The sequence below is a fragment of the Copidosoma floridanum genome, unplaced genomic scaffold (genome assembly GCF_036245765.1).
Source record: "Copidosoma floridanum isolate Cflo_tuat_1 unplaced genomic scaffold, Cflo_Japanese_pri ptg000020l, whole genome shotgun sequence".
NCBI classification, from domain to species: domain Eukaryota; kingdom Metazoa; phylum Arthropoda; class Insecta; order Hymenoptera; family Encyrtidae; genus Copidosoma; species Copidosoma floridanum.
The window spans coordinates 5180629-5198443 of NW_028321897.1; the positions used below are offsets into that span (position 1 = coordinate 5180629).

At 30.5% G+C, this 17815-nt stretch overlaps 2 protein-coding genes across 3 annotated transcripts in view; both read left to right on the top strand.

Moving 5' to 3' along the window:
* The window catches only part of LOC106646998 (pancreatic triacylglycerol lipase), a 74386-nt gene extending 71147 nt beyond the window's left edge, over positions 1-3239 (top strand). For both annotated transcript variants that reach the window (XM_089593934.1, XM_089593935.1), the window contains exons 8-10: positions 380-506; positions 859-1074; positions 1145-3239. In XM_089593934.1, coding sequence (XP_089450060.1) covers positions 380-506; positions 859-1074; positions 1145-1247 — 446 coding nt within the window. In that variant the 3' untranslated portion in view covers positions 1248-3239. The remainder of the gene's footprint in view (positions 1-379; positions 507-858; positions 1075-1144) is intronic.
* Positions 3240-9562: 6323 nt separating this feature from the next.
* Positions 9563-16245, top strand: LOC111642827 (vascular endothelial growth factor receptor 1-like). The gene is made up of 12 exons (XM_089594040.1): positions 9563-9805; positions 11774-11910; positions 12009-12175; positions 12344-12410; positions 12482-12775; positions 12888-13071; positions 13146-13263; positions 13354-13541; positions 15447-15619; positions 15716-15857; positions 15950-16089; positions 16186-16245. The coding sequence occupies exons 1-12, from the start codon at positions 9724-9726 to the stop codon at positions 16243-16245; spliced, it is 1752 nt and encodes a 583-aa protein (XP_089450166.1). The 5' UTR covers positions 9563-9723.
* The last annotated feature ends 1570 nt before the right edge of the window (positions 16246-17815 follow it).

Below are 17815 nucleotides of genomic sequence, written 5' to 3' on the forward strand. Positions count from 1 at the left end.
TCGTATAATTATTTTGTTTTAAATATTGTATGATAAGAGGTATATTTTAGTAAATAAATTAGTACGATATTCGATAAAAATTGCGATTTTTCTTGACAAACATGTTTTGAACTATTTGCAGTTTCTCTGAGTTAAGATAAATTAAAGAAAATCAATGTTGGCATGTTTAAAGTAAAGCAAACAACAAATACAAGGACAATTCTTTTATTTTTGTGTTGAAGAAATCCTTAAACAACATAAATCATAAAAAATGTCTAACATTAACAACTAGCTCTGGATTATAATCAAGCTACTAAAAATAAATATAAAAATGTTCTTATTTCATTTATTTCCATAAGCAATGTAAGGACTTATCTATTTTTTATATACTCTTTTTCAGGACGACACTACAGGATAACCATAAACCTTGCCAGGCCACCCACTGCCGAGAGCTGGGTACAAGGATACATGAAGGTCACTTTGCACGCGGAACATGGTGTGATACGCAACATGGATCTGACTCCCAGGTAAATTGCCATCGGATTCTATACTCATTTTTGACGCGATATCATCTGACTCCCGTCGATAATCTAAAAATCTCCCCAACGACTCGAGCACCTACTTGTTTTTCTTCACTTTGGTTAAAATGATTACGGGTGGAATCCAGAAAGTACAACGCAATTTCTCAGAACAAAACACCATCAATCCCAAAATTAATATTCGTCCATTCCCTCGGATCAAATTTGGTGCGTGAAAAGTACGTGTTTCTTAAAAATCTGAAACAATGACCCAATGAAACGCAACCTATTGTATCCACTGCACCTGCATGCATCTCACATACTAACCCAAACGAATCGATGACCATCCAATGACCCATAGTGGCTACATGAAACTGGAACACGGGACGACAACTCGCATGGTGGTGGCGCACCCAGGGGGCTCGATCGGCGACATCGGTAAGGTCCGAAGGGTGGAGCTGTCCTGGGCTTACGACATGGACGTGCTGCAGCCGCGATCCCTCTGCTTCTTCTGGTGCAACGACCGGTTGTACGTCAACAGTGTCGTCGTCGACATGATGGAACTGCCCGGCAGGGGGTAAGGGATGTCATTGGTGGTGGGAAATCAGTATGGAAAATCATGCGTGAATTTTGTGTCCCACCAACAGGAAACGCGAGGCTGACTTCTCGAGCAAGCTGTGCTCGGCGAGCAGGCAGGACTTTGCTGAGATAGCGAGTGGCTCGACGTCTTCGTTCATCGACAGCTGCTGACGATCCCGAAATCGCTGTCATCGCGAACAGATTGGCGCTGCAAATGGCATCTGGTCAAGATGCCGATGAGATGGTGCGTGTACATGGACGAGTAGGCCTTACGAGGATGAATTATTAATCGTCGTCGCTCGTCTTTGTACATCTTGTAGTATTAATGTGATCCGCGTACCCTTAAATAATTGTTTTTGTAAATCTTGTAAATAAGACGAATCAACTCGTTTTTGCGACTTCTCGCATTTACTTTGTACGTTTACCTCTCTCTTGGATTTTCCGGACGCGAGAGAACCTTAAATGGTAATCACCAATGAGAAAGGTCATTGATCATTCAGAGTACATTGTATATAAAGTACTGTGGAAGTATTTTTGCATACTCATGATTATCGCAATTGTTTTGGTTATCAAAACCACTTAAATGTCCACTGTTGTAAAAGGCAAAGTATGACAAACACGTTGTTTGTTGGATTTTCGTATGACAACTGGATGAGAAAGAATTCATATGGGAGTACAAAAGCTGTTATTGTGATTCCAGTATTCAAGTCACCAGAGCAGCTTTGGTGGTTGAAAAAATATTTTTTTTATCTCGTTATGAGACTTTACGTATTTAATAATGATAGGACCATTTAAGAAATACGATGCTTAAAATTTCCTTAAACACGCGTCTGTGTGATTGCAGTAAAATATGTTCTAAACAAAGAACATATGGCAATAAAGAATTTATGAATGTCACATAGCAATCTACTTGTAAAAATTTTAATACGTTAGTACATATAACATTAACTTCCTTAAATATATACCTTCCATTGTAAGTCTCACACATATATTGATAATATCTAATTTTATTCGACTAAATTACAGGCGTCCAGGTGGTAACTAAAATTTTATGTACGTCCACTTTGGATGTTTTTGCTCGTAATTTCATACTCATATATTGGGTAAAAAAATCGTGAACACGAGTTTTAGTCGATGAGACATACTTTTTGCCAGCTCTGTACAAAAGAGTCTGATTAAACAAAGGTGTAAAAGCGACCTAAGTGATTTTGCTTCCTTACAGAGGAAATAGACAAAAATCACATGCTCAGGTAACATAAAATACACTCGTGTTTTACAAAGTTTAGAATATAAATAGAGTACTCTGGCTAAGGTGTTTGTCCTTATATGTATGTGTACGTGTGTGTTTATGTATGTGTACTTCTGAACAGTAAAATTTTTATTCCTTCCATTGGTTTTTTTACAAATTTGTTTTTGTCGATTTCGAAAAAAAAAAATTAATAAAAAAATTATTTTTTTGGCTCTTTCTCAGCATTTTAGGATATTACGTGGTTAAGAATCAAAAAATCTTTGAATATTTTACAAAAAGTGTTATTAAGATTATAGAATAAAATATGAGGATGTGTGTGGATGTTTATATGCATACGTATATAATTGATCATATCTCAGGATTTCCTCGACCGATTAACGTAAGCCTTAGCCTATTTGCTTTATTGCTTGATTCTTACAAGCATTATAAAAAAAAAAATTCAATTTCATTGATTTTCTTTTTATTTCACTGTTATCGATTCACAAAAACAAGTTTTTTTTTAATTGATTCAAAATAAAGAGCATTTTAAGCTAACAGAGATACGATTACTTTATTATCGAATCTCTAAAGTAGCGTAAACTCGTTAGAAAATTTGTGATATTCTTTTTTGATGTGCAATTAAAAGCAACCAAAATCCTAGGAACATCTTCTTCATGGCATATAGCTATCTCATAGTTTTTGTCTACAAAGTCCTATCTATTGCATTAGTTTTTATATGTATTAAATATATTTACTTAACATGAAAATACTAAAGAGAGAATTAATTTTTAAGTGTTTATTATTTTGTATTTACAAGAGAATTGAAGAAATAATGTTGATAAATCTTGGAAAAGCTTTTTATCGAAAAACAACAGCGAATGATGTTATTTTTTTTAATACATATTATATTATACATATTATGTAATATACCAATAAAATATAAGTATTATACAAAGAACTTTGTGTAATAATTGTTTTTTTAACCTTAAAATTTTCCATTATTAAAAGGGCAACTAATGTATTATGAAAACTTGTAAGTAACATTTTATATACCATGTTAAATCTCTAGAAAGACAATTAACAATAGATTTTTTGATGATTGCTCACACAAGACAAGTAGTGGAGCTAGAAGGGTTCTGGTTCACTTTTCTGACAGCCAGACGAACCTAATATTATTCCGTATTATGGTAGTGTATTAAGAAAAAATGGCCAGTAAACAACAATTTAATATTTATCAAACAAAATTTGACGGTATGTTTAAGTTACTTGAACATGATCGATAAAATTCTGGAAAAGATAACATTTTTAAATCAAATACAGTATCAAATGGAGCCGATGTCACTTGGCATTGGGGACGGGTAAATTATCTATCAATCTGTTATTTTTCTCGGTCACTTTGAATTTTTCTACTATTTATAGTAGAAGTAAATTACAAATATTTTTATTAGTATTTATTTTTACACTATTAAACTCACAACATAATAAACAAAAAAAGATTATTTATAACAGAAATTTGATTGTAAGGTTCAGCATATAATAACTTGTTACCCATAGTTTATGTAAAATATAATTAAAGAAATAACGACAATAAGATTTAGTAATACTATAAAATGATGTGTGTGATATATTCAGCTATAAATTGTTTGATACCTAAAAATTTTCCTCAGTCCGCATCACTTATAATATATTAAATGCAAAAGAATAAGAATACGGGTAGGATAAAAATCTTATTTAAACCCCTTTTTTTATAAAGTGTATCCATGTTTTTTATTTACATACAAAAATTAAACATAAATTGTTATTTGAGGTGCATTATGATGTTTTCTGGTTTTTATGATATTTATATAGTATCATTTAATGATAGTATTATTATAAAATTGTCTGTATTCAGTGAATATAATAACTAAGAGTGATATTATTACTGAAAAATTGTTGTTCACAAATATTATTTACAAGTCAACGAATGATACCACAATACTGGTGCATAACTCATATAATTTTTTTGACTGATAATTTTTTATTTCAATGGCGTTATTTCTTTTTAAAAAACTATAACCTCTTTTTGTACAAAACATTATTTATTTAATAAGCAAAAGTTTGTTACATTTTTCATAAAATCTGAATTTTCTGATACATTATGATTTTATTATTTCTCAAGAAGGTCCATACGAAATTTTAAATCAAAATATTACGTAGAAAATATTAAAACGAACTTTTGGTAAAGTAACGTCACACCACCATATGACTTCTGAATAATATTTTCTTACGTTATATTAATGACTGTTAAAATTCTTTGATGGCCTTCGAAGCCCTTAAGCTCTAATTATTTAATAGCTTATTACAATGTAGTGTCTAATATACTTTCAGTAAATCACATCTAAAATGATTAATTTTAATCTAAAATTTTGAATAGTCATTCTCGAGTGGTTATAAAATGGTAAAAAAAAATAACGTACGAAAAAATTTTGGAAAAATAACGTACGAAATACTGTATTTTGAATAAAAATAATAAATATTGTTTTGTACAGTTTTTAATAATTGTAACATTTTAATTAAAACAAATTAAAATATTACATAATTAAAATATTTAATTTGAGTTACTATTTTAAATATAAAATTAGATACAGTATTAAGTTCAGATATTTCATCTGAACAAAGTAATTAAGTATTTAAATAATTTGAATTAATAATTTGAAACAAAATTATTGCAGAGTATTTCAACTCTGTTTGATACTTCCTATTTCTGTACATGCCTATGAACTATGTCTAGCATCAATGCATTTCGCATAAAATACTAGTCAAAGGTAAATATATCTTATGTACACTTTGATTTTTTTTACGGATGATTTCTGATCAGTATATAATACTACTAGTATACTTTATGCATAATTTGTGACACTTTAAATTCTTATTAGTAAGATTTATTTACCTCTTCTCAGTATCATGTAGCTTGATGTATTCATTTTTTAAATACACTATACTCAAAGTGTATTGAATTTTTTGGTATCATACAGACTAATATCATTAAACATATTTCTGTGAGAAGAGCTATCGACTTGAGGCAAGATGTTGACCCTATTATATTGGTTTGACATATTTATCTCACAATCTGATGATGTCATCATATTGAGGAAATCTTTCTTCCCCTCTAAATAACTTATCTTATTTAAATCTTCATACTCCTCACATAGCTTTTGGTAATGCATATTGATACCATTTTGTAAAAATTGTACAATGCTTTCCACCAATTTTGTGAAAGATGGTCTCAAAGTTGGCTCTTCCTCCCAGCAGCTAAGCATGATTTCAAAACTGGAACAACCATGAATAAAACATGGTGAAAATTTTGAAATTAACACTTAGAATAAAAAATTTTTTTTATTTCTAAAATAGTAACTAATATTCACATGTCTTTGGTGGCATGTACGGGCTGACCCATTCTGTAGCCTCTGATTGATTTCATAAACATTTTCTCGAACCCTATACCTGAATAAGGTACCTCTGCAAGAGTAAAAATTTCCCAAAGTACTACCCCGTATGACCATACATCTGACATTATTGAAAAGACTCCGTCTCTGATAGACTCAATAGCCATCCACTTGACAGGAAACTTTCCTTCGCTTTGCTTTTTATAGTTTTCGTCTTTGTACAATGCTTTGGCTAAACCAAAATCAAAAATTTTGACAATGTTGTTCTCTGCTACAAGAATGTTTCTAGCAGCTAAATCACAGTGTAGCACCTGTTAATATGATTACCAGAAAAAAACCAAAGTAAGACAATCTAAAACTAAAAACAAGAGGACAATAAATTTTGCATACATAAATATAATATACTTGCCTTTCTTTGGGAGAGAAATTCCATACCACTTGCCACCTGGTAAGCATATAATAGGAGATCATGGGAACAGAAAGGCTTAAAATCTCTATCTACGTAGTCTCCGCCATAATTAGAGCGCCAACCTGGTTGCATGTCGTCATTGTTGAGATCATGATCGAATTCTATGTGACCACTAGAGTTTTCTATCTCGGAATTATAGATTATTTGACTACCACTCAACTCATTAATACATGAGCCCATGCTCAAATTTGTGTAGATCTCTGAAGACTCATGTGTTGCCCTGTGGATTAGACAATAATTATTATTAAAATTATTGATCATTCGTGGTGCCTTTAAATACATGTGAATAGTTTTTATTATTTATCATTGTCATCGTTATTGGCGTCATCGTTACAGTTATTACTATTATTATTATTATTATTATCATCATTATTATTATCTTATCAAAATTATTTTCAAATTATTTTTATAGGTCATAAAACATTCATTCACTTCGGAAGCTATTGGGATTCCAAAAGGTCACGTGACTCTCGCGGTATATATAGTCAAATGTGCGTTTTCGCACTTTCAAAGAAAAGCTTTAAGCTGCAAAAGACTAATTAAGTTGGGAAAAAATAGCTAAGGTATTGTCATCTTCTCAAAAATATGTTATTGAAAGGCTTTTATCGTATTACAATCGTTGAACGTGTAAAAAAAATAAAAATAGAATTGCACCCGCAAGGCCTGTGTTATTTTTTCCCCCAAGTGACTATATATACCGCGAGAGTCACGTGACCTTTTGGAATCCCAATATCAAACCACAAGCAATTAGTTCTTTGTAATCTTTTAATATATTTATCAATTACCTGGAGTACCAAAATTGTGCCATGCTGGTAAACAGTAGTAGAAATATAGTGATAAAAATACTAATGCATGGTGTAACATTTGATTGAATCTAATTTTTAGTACCACTACAATGATTTCACAATTACACACATTAGTCCATTTTACAATTAGTTTTGGATTAGAGTTCAACATATGTTACAAATTTAACGAACCATTAGTGTTAAACCCTATTGATCTTCCCTATAAAATAAAAAAGTTGTAGATTCTGGTGAGTTCACGAATTACAATACAGTGACTTATTTAAATTTTAAGGGTAGTGTAGTTCGTCCAAACCTGAATAATCTAGATCATTTAATAATTCTAGGAAGGATACACGTCAAGTTTGAAGAAACTAACTACGCTTATCGTGCCATTGTGTCTATAACTAACGTGAGTTATTCAGATGAAAAGGATTATTTCTGTAAAACGAAAAAAAATTTAAACAAGGAAAATACAGAGAAATATAGCCTCAAGATCGATGGTATAAAGGAAAAATTTTTTTCTTATAATTATTGCCTCTTATTTTTCATACAACTTTATTGCTTTTACCTTTGTTTGCGATAACTTTTTACTTTTAGTTCCAGCTTATTTCGTTCATGTAAATATGAATGACGTTGCAATAATACGGTTTGCAAAAGACCCTAAAAATCCTGTCTATTTATCATGTTACGTTGGAGGGAAACCAACACCTAATATTACGTGGTTAAAAAATGGTACACCTTTGGAGTCATCAGAACAGTTTAGTTTAGAGGAAGGAAATTGATAATAAGATATCTTTTGGAATGTGACAGTGGTAATTATTGATGGAATGGCTTTAAGCCAGTAACGAAATCTCAAAAAATTATTGTAAAAGGTAACAATAGCCAATGCACATAAATCTGCTTTATTTTGTGAAAAACATTATGAGCAATTCCTTACGTCCAAAAACAGCACTGACGTAATAAAATCTTATTAAGTAAAATTAACAACAATTTATTACATCAACAGATTTATATAAAAATTGTATGAAGCATATCAGTGTTAATATTAAATAAACAAATATTATCAAGTTATTAAAATAGCTGTTAAAATTTCCTGCTGATTAATTCAACTTTGATTGCAAGAAACGGAAAAATCGTGCATTATTTACTTTTTTTTTTAATTAAAAACTTGTTTTACTTTCCTTTTAGGGCATCATATTTTAAGATAAAAAATGTCGAACGGACGCAAGTGAGGTATAGTATTAAAGATTTTGAAATGCATTAAGGTGAAATGACGATTTTTTTCGATACTGACTAAATTTGGTTAGGCGTTGATATCACGTGTAAACTGATCAGTATAGTTCTGGAAAAATATGAAAATATTTTCAAGTGAATTATCAAATTAAACTCTATTACTTGGCTTTGATGGCATGATAAAAATATCTAAAAAAATTGATCAAATTAAATTCTAAATTTATTTTTGTCAAAAAATGTTAATTATATAATGTTACTTTATCGCAAAGTGACCTACGGAGTCATCAGTACCAATCAAAACAAAACAATAACTTTTTTTGACAACACATTCCAATTACGGGAGAGCCTACAAATATTGTCCATACAAAAGAAATCCATTCAGCTTGAAAGATATTAGATGCACTGTGAAGTTAAAACTACGTAATGCTTGTCATACTTATTACACCTCCAGGCTTGTCACGCTAAGAATGCTTCTGAAACATAAAGGCTTGATGGTTATACCGAGCTAATAAATAATTAAACCCTCACCAGTTCCTCCGCAATATGGCTCGAATGAGACAAACCGGCAATATATTGGACATGACTAAATTTTGCCTATAGATTATCAGTGTTGAATTGTCAGAATCAGCACAGATGAAATATTTTACTTTATAAGCGTATTTAACCTGCTAATGTCGTAATTACGAAGTTTATTGATAAACACAAACTCTCTTATCAATTTTTTAGTCTGGTTTTAGAATCAGCCACAACACACAATTAGCCTTCATTAGCATTATTGATTATGTTCAAGCACAAACTGATAATAACGAGATTACGCTTTTAGTGTCAATAGTTACGTTTCATTGATTGGATACTGATATTATTGATCTGCTTTACGAAAAGAGACCAAAAAATGTTTAACTTCAATTTACTAAATCTTCGTAACCCAAACACCTGCACCCAAATCAATGTAAATTTTAAATAATGAGAATTACATAATTATTCGTAGAAAATTTTTAATTTTTGAGCTTTAAATATTCATTAGATGGTTTAAAAATTTCTAATTAAAATGCTTAAAAATTATTCCCTACATTCAAATACACGACCATTTAGATTCCAAGTAATTGAAACGTATAGCTCAGCCGAGAGCTCAGCAACAAAACGGCAGGAGTGGGGGAAGTTGACTAACAGAAATAGGTAACTTCCCTCTCTACAGCTCAATGTAAACTGGCTTAATTACTATTCATCAAATCACAGATACACACCTATTCATGCATATTGCGGGTGACAAGGCGTTGTCACTTCATATTGTCTCTTCAGGTACAATCTAAGGAGACAGTTCTCCTAGTGTGCTTGACCACCACAACGATGTACGAAAGCTCTTTTTGAATAAACGATAAATCTAAAAGTTTTATCATTTCTACACAACTGATGGATTAGGACAAAATCCGGCACCGACTCTCCAACCTATAATTGTTTGATTGACAAAATACTATTGTAACGAGACGGACACACTCTGTAGTGAGAAATGTCGAGCACTCGAGGTTGGAAGAAAACTCTATCTCTTCCTCAGTGGAAAAAACTACTTATTCTTCTTGTCATACTTTCAGGCAAGTATAAGTTAAAAACATACTTTTCTCAATATAAAATTTTTATCATCATACAACTGTAACCTTAGTAGTACTCAGAGCATAGTTTTAAAGTATACACCTCAAAATTTTAATTATAACTGCAACCAATTAGTAGTGCATATACTGGTTTACTGTCCAATAATCTTTGAAATGTACATAATTAACTATTGATAATTTTATTATAAAAAGGAGCTTCTACAATAATTTCCTCATTATTACTGACAAATCCCATAGAAATAATGTGCAAGGGATATCCACTGTAAGTAAACAATTATTAATTGTAATAGTTTTGATAAATTAAAATCTTTCAACTTCGGTCTTCAAGTTTAAGAAGCAAAAAGTATTAGTTTTTAAAAATATGTAGATTGTATTTGAGATTTTCGACTAACATATAAGACGTTCTGGTACAAACCGAACACCCTTCTGACCTTCACATCTTAGATTCGGCTCAATAAACAAACTCATATTTTTATAAGCAATTGAAATGTTTAAATAGATTTTTAATAGTCGTCTCACCCCCGTAGTTGGTTTTTAATTTTACCGTCGTATTCTGCGTTGAATTTCCTATCGATAACGTATTTTTGTTAACTGGGATAATAATTATCACTATTAGAAATACATTAATTTATGTAGTGTGGTACGTCTTATCGGCACGTGGATTCTGTCGTACGACTTATTTCCTTGCACTATGTTACTTTTCTCTATAATACAAATGAATAATAATTTTGATCAGTGTTAAACAAATGTTAATGAATAGATAGTTATTGAAAATTATTACTAATTATTTTGAGTTCGTTAGGGTTCTTTGTGATATTATTCATAGATGAAACTTATCCACTAACATTCGTGTTAGCCATACCTTACTTTCACTTACGTTACCCATTATACCATACAGCCATTTCCAATGGCTCACATCTTTTAAATTCAATTACGAATACGTGTAACTACATAGTCAGCTGAATAAAGCTTATCATCTACCTTAGCATTCTTGGGGAAAAAAATATACAGATGCAGAAGCGGTTACTTTTAAATAATTTAAAAGAATTATACAAATCATTCAAAATCACTTATGTAACAATAAAAGGTTGTTTTTCAAAATTTGCTAGCTTACGACCGAAACATTGTATGTGAGCGGGAGTTAGTGGTACTTACTCAGTTTGTGTTTGTCCAATACATGAACACGTTACGTTATTAGTAAATGAAGCAAATTCAAAGTCAATCACAACTCATTCACAACGACACATCAAAAATTATCATAATTGTTTGTCAACATCCATTCAGTACTGCAATAAAAACAAAGTAAAACGAACGATAGTGCTGTAGCCAAGGCTTCACCTATTTTTCAAACTTACTTCGTATCGCTTCCATACTATTGCATTACATCTTAAAGAAAAGTCTTTATTTTTATTTAATTAAAAGTTCTTAAAAACATAGGGTCAACTACTTCAAATAGGAGAAAATTAGAAGAAAGGTATAAAATAATAATATTTTTTCTTTCTGCATGAACTGCTTCTTTAAGTGTGCATGTTCCAGAAACGTACTTTTTATACTAGGTGTCCCAAAAAAATGTATTCGTTGTCACCATTATCATTTCCACTCCTTTCAAGTAACTCTTTAATATTACATATAGTTTTTCTTATAAAAGGTATATCTATTAAAAAATTATCCGTTGAAAAGAGTTTATCAAATCAGAGCCCGAATGGCACCTTACCTCATGTATGACACCAACCACCGAAGCCACCTCGACTTTTAATATTAAAAAATATCTAAAATAGAGAAAAAAATACAAAATTTTGCAAGCTTCGTGTTAGCTAAGATTTGTCAGTTATCACTCTAATTTATGGCTGTGGAGACAGTATTCTTTTTAAAAAGAGAAATCCACTTTCCAGCTAAAAATTCAAACAACATTTTAACTGCAAGGTCAATTTATTATGATTATATTTATAGACTGCCATGCATTTAAGCCTCAGCTCTATCCAAATGTGGCTGAGCTGAAAATAAACGAAGGAGATACCCTTAAGATAACGTGCATGAGCAAAGGCTATATTAATTTTCATTTTCCTACCAGCAATGCAAGAGGCAGAGTAAGTTAGATACTCTGATTTTTTTATGCATACATTGATTATAGGATGAAAATATTTTAGAAAAATAATAACTAATAATTTTTGTGTTGGAAAAAAAGACAACCTCTCGACCCAATATAATACCAGAAGGCAAAAGCACCAACAAGACATTTATAAGATCATCAACTGTTTTTGGCGACACTGGCTGGTATTGTTGCGCTGATGAAACCAAACAAATAACAGACTTGACATTAAAAAATCACAACGATCCAAAAATTACTTGGATGTACGTTTATGTTAAATGTAAGAATAAAAAAAATTAAATATTTAATGATTGTACTACTATTTTGTGAGTATATTTGAAAAATAGTACATTTTTATATGCAGCCAATAAAAATCCATTTGTCCATGTAAATGAAAAAGGAAAATATTTATATGCTATTGGATGTGAAAGATACATAATTTTTCCATGCCAGACGACTTCTCCTGAATTTCAAGTTACTCTAAAAAACGAGGAAAAAGTATTATAACTCAAAATATTCATTAGTCGACCAAATATTGCGAATTTTACAAATATTTTCAACCATTTTAGGTATTTAAACTCAGTGAAACGACAACTTTTGATCCTAAAATTGGTTACGTCATCAAGGATACAAACATTGATAACTTCAGTTTCTTTACTTGCTCAGTAAATCAAAACAATTCGTCACACATATTCAATATAGAGATTTATTTAGCATCACCAGATGATTGTATTAGTCGGTCGAAAATAAAAATAGATGGTCCAAAAGACATCACTACAGGCTCAAAATTAACTGTGAAATGTATGGTGGAAGTAAGGAGAGAAGCCCTTTACAACATTTTTTGGAAAACGCCACAGAACACGGTAAAATTGAATAACATATACCACACAGTTAAAATTTTTTGAGTAATGACGAAAAGTTGCGTATAATTTTTTCAATACATTTTCCAAATTGTAACGCATCTGCATGAATCAGACTTCTACAACAATTACGAAAACTGTAAAAGAAGTTGAAAATAAGTATGAACAATACAACATAATAACATCCAAGCTCACTATTGACAATGTCAAATATGGTGATCAAGGGAATTACATATGCCAAGTCAAATCATCGTTTAATGTAACAAAAATTTCTGATGTACATTATATCTGTGTGTATGGTAAATAACAAACACCTACTTTTTGTTTCTTTTTTAGTGACGATAAATGCATTTTTATCAATATTTTTTAACAGATTCTAACAATCCATATATCAATCTGGCGACTAATGATGTGAAAATATACGGCACGCATGGTGAATCTGTAACTTTTTTAACTTATGTCAATGCATGTCCAACACCAATTTTGAAGTGGTACCACGTTCAACTCTTAAATATTTCATTTGATAAACATAACTTACTATCTGTAATTATGGTCTTATTGAGATGTATATTGCTTTTCAGGGTAGATAATTATGGCCGCCAGATTCGTAATATCCCATATAGTAGCTACTCAATATCAACGAACTACAACAGATCGACCAGTACCCTACGTATAAATAATATCAATACCTTTGATAAAGGCATTTATACACTAACAGCTGAAAATATTGCGGGAATAAAGGACTTAGCATTTCATCTTGAAATCTTTGGTACGCCAAAAGTTTTTGATACCTAAAGATTACTCGCATACTAAACGCTCCTTAACGCTGTTAATAATCAAACCATTAAATTGTGCTACTAAATTTTAAATCTCTGTAGTTTAAAATGTCGTGGCTCCTGGAGCTCAAAACTGAAAGCCTTACACCGCATGTTTTGGGAATCACAATAGGTTGGAATATCATACATATTTATAATAATATATAAATCCAGAAGCGGTCGTAACTCAGTTGGTTTTGAGCCCATCTGAAGTATGGGTACTCTAGATTAACTAATAATTTATATAATATTCACGGTCGTAGAATAGATAAAAATACCATCGCATCTGATCATGCTATTAAGCAAATACTAAATTTTACCTTATTGCACGGTACAAATTTTTGTTTGCTCAATAAAATTCTCTGTCATGTTTCATAAATCGCCTATTGTTGTATTTTTCGTGACATTTTATTTGTCTTTTATCTGATTTTTAGTTTTGGCACCAATCCAAATTATGTCACCGAATTAGGTTTAATCAATTATTTGAAATGATGTAATTGTGTGAAAAATTTTTTTTGTCGTTAAATAGTCATTTATTAATCTGATTATTAACAATTTGTATTTATTAGAAACTCAGACAACTTCTACCTATAACTAGACTATACACATCTACATAATCTGGAATGTTATTTATCTGAAACCTTAGAAATGGTAGGCAAGTCTATTGTTAGTGAACACTTTTTAAGTGTATTATCTCTAATAAATTTGATTATTCATAAATTTATAGGTTACCTTAGGTATAATGTATAATTTATATTTAAAATGACAGTTATAGGGGTGTGTTGATTTTATGAATTTTAATATTTTTCAATTTTTACGAAGCATACATCTTTTTCAGCTATTTAAATTGAAACACGTGGCTAAGGTTTTAGTTTTAGTCACTGCTGCATTATGCTTTTTAATATTATAAAATGGTGCTAAATTGGCTCTCTTTTTTTTTGAAAAAGTGTTATGGCAAAGGTGTAGATGAAACATTGGCCACTTCATTTACTTTTGTACAGGCTCTTCGTCACTGACTAAATTCAAGAACATATGTACCTTAATTATGCTAGCAAACCCTCATCCGTTAACTTCGTAGTACATCTACTAAAAGACTCATAGAAAATGATTGGTCATTCTAACCATTTTCTCACACATAATTATTAGTAAATCTGTAGAATAAGATGAATAAAGATATAGTACTTTTTTTTGGTTAACCAACAAAAATTATTGTTTCTTACTCTTCAAAAATTTGAAGTGAATAGTAACTCTATCTGCTGAGGCTGCAGTTGTTTTTCGAATTCCTACTTCCATGTTATACTGGAAATTTTTTTTTTGCTTATCACAGTGGGTTCTGTTGGAAAATAATTATTTTTCCAGCCAGGTAAACTTTTAAACACAAGTAAAGAATTACATCAGGCTGACATTTGTTATCGAGTCTCACGGCTAGTTCGGCACTTTAATGCAACTCAAATAATGTGCAGGTTGAAAAAAAAAAGTTATAAAAATAATTTAAGCAATCATAATAATCATAATAATAGCAACGATATTGACATAAAAAAATTGATAAAATAGCAACAGTAACAATGATAATACATAACTTCAAATGTATACTTTACGAGCCCATAATATATTAACTATTTTTTGTTTTTAAAAATCAGTGCTAATGTCAAACATATCATGAGTATCAGAACATACTAACTTTTATAACTACACTGATACTCTGATCCTACTGATTTATAAGTATCGTAGGTCAAGAGTTACATTTTTATTTTGTCATTTTTATGTATCATTTTTATTTAACGTATTAAGCTATATTTTTGTGTTTGTTTCCTTTTACTTGGTAAACAAAAATGCTTATACTAATTTTTTACTTACAGATAAGCCGTGGGTAACATTTAACACGAGCTACCTTAAACAGTACTACACCTTCAACGAGAGTGCAACGTTTGTTTGCCTTGTTGAAAGTTTATCAAAATATAATATATCGTGGAGCTACAAAATCTACCCTAAATCATCGTTCCACGGAATTGATGAGACATCCAAGTTACAGGTCAGTTTTTCTTCATTAGTAAAAATTGGTTTATCATCATCTTGTATATTAATAATTGATAATAAATATTAATGATTTACAACGAAATTTTTAAAGGATAAACAAACAGACAAACTAAGAAATAATACTAAAAATAAGTCAACAGTTACAGTAAGACCTCAACTAAAGTCGAGAATCAAATGCACGGCTTGTAATAGTTACGGATGTGGTACTAAGGAGCATGAAATTCACGTTACAGGTTTTTATATTTTATTAGTAAATTTTGTTTCTGTATTGAATTGAAAATAAAAATTTCTTTTTATAAATTAATTCTTTTTTTTTTTTTTTCAGATGGAATTCCTAATAAGGCCTATGGAATTATAGAGCCAAAAATAAAATTTCTTGAAGGTCAAAATATTTCTTTAGTATGTACTGCAGTCATTAGCAAATTTTCCGAAGTACTATGGTATGACAATAACAACGAAGAACTTGTAGATTCTGGTCAGTTCTTATTTCTGATTTGTTTCAATTTTCACCGTAGCATAGTTAGTCTAAACTTAAATAATCTGATTACCATAATGTTTCAGAGAGAATACACGTCACTTATGAAGAAACTAACTATACTCTTCGTGCCATTATGTCAATAAATAATATTAATCATTCGGATGAAAAAGATTACTACTGCGTAGCCAAAAAATCATTTTATATTAAATTAAAAGAGAAATTTTCTCTTCAGATAAATGGTGAGGATAAAGAAATTTTTTTCTATAATTATTACTTTGTAGCTTGTTTTTATATAGTTTATTATCTTTGTTTTCAATAATTTTTTATTTCTAGTTCCGGCTCACTTCGTTCACGTAAATCTAAATGACGTTGCAATAATACGGTTTGCAAAAGACCCTAAAAATCCTGTCTATTTATCATGTTACGTTGGAGGGAAACCAACACCTAATATTACGTGGTTAAAAAATGGTACACCTTTGGAGTCATCAGAACAGTTTAGTTTAGAGGAAGGAAATCAAAAATTAATTGTAAGATATCTTTTGGAAAGTGACAGTGGTAATTATTCATGTGTTGCAGAGAATGGCTTCTGGCCAGTAACAAAATCTCAAAAAATTGTTGTAAAAGATAACAATTTTTAGCGCACATAGTTGTACTTTGTTTTTTAAGAAACGTAAAAAAACGATTCCTGGCCCCTGAGAACAGTACTGCCATCCAACATAAAAAAACTTGTTGAAAAACATGAACAATGAAGTTTATTACATCAATAGATTGAGGAGTTAATTTTATCGTAATTTATTACTAAAAACTTTGTAAGGCATATCTATTCTTAATAATAAACAAAGAAATATTACAAAGTTCTCAAAAAGCTGTTAGTGTTGCAGAGTATAGCTTTGGCCAGTAATAAAATTATTGAAGAATCTTTGTACAAGTTGAAAATTACCTATGCATATAATTGTACTTTGTTTCTTGGAGGCCATCATCAACGATGCTTTACTTACGACGAGAGTTCCAACAGTCCCAAGAAACTCATGGAATTATTTACGTATACCTATATGAATGGACTATGTCAATTGATTTAGTAGTCGCGCGTACACACGATTATATTGTAATAAAGGACTTCCAGCACGATTTGTGATTGATACGCACAAATGGTCGAAGTTGCCAAGAACGAGAGCTAGTTGATTATACGATTGCGTGGCAGGACTACGAGTGTGAGTCAATCAGACGAGTGAGGGAATTATTCGCATTAGTTGCGTAAGAGATTTCTGGTAATATGTGGTAGAAAAATCGGTATGAACTTTTAAAAAATTAACAAAAAGTTTTTTCAATGCTCATGCACCTTCTTACTATGTACATATATTTATAGCAATGATACATAATAAATATTTAAAATATATTTTTTTTTTTAATATTCAAAGACGCATGGATATAATTTAAAATAAAATAAATTTTGAATTTGTAAGTAAAAAAACGGAAAGATAAACTGTGAAAGTCATTTGATTAAATTTTAGAAATTTCCATGTGTATTAATGATTTCTGCTAGTTATTTCTTGCACTTTCGTTGATTTTGAAGTTGATGTGTCACCAATATTTTTGCTCAACTTCATCCACTTACTTAGAATCGGACTATTGTTTTATTGATCACTAGAATTTAAAATCACTGTTACTTAAAGAATACAACGATTAGTGACGATAAAATAGGTCTTAAAGTTT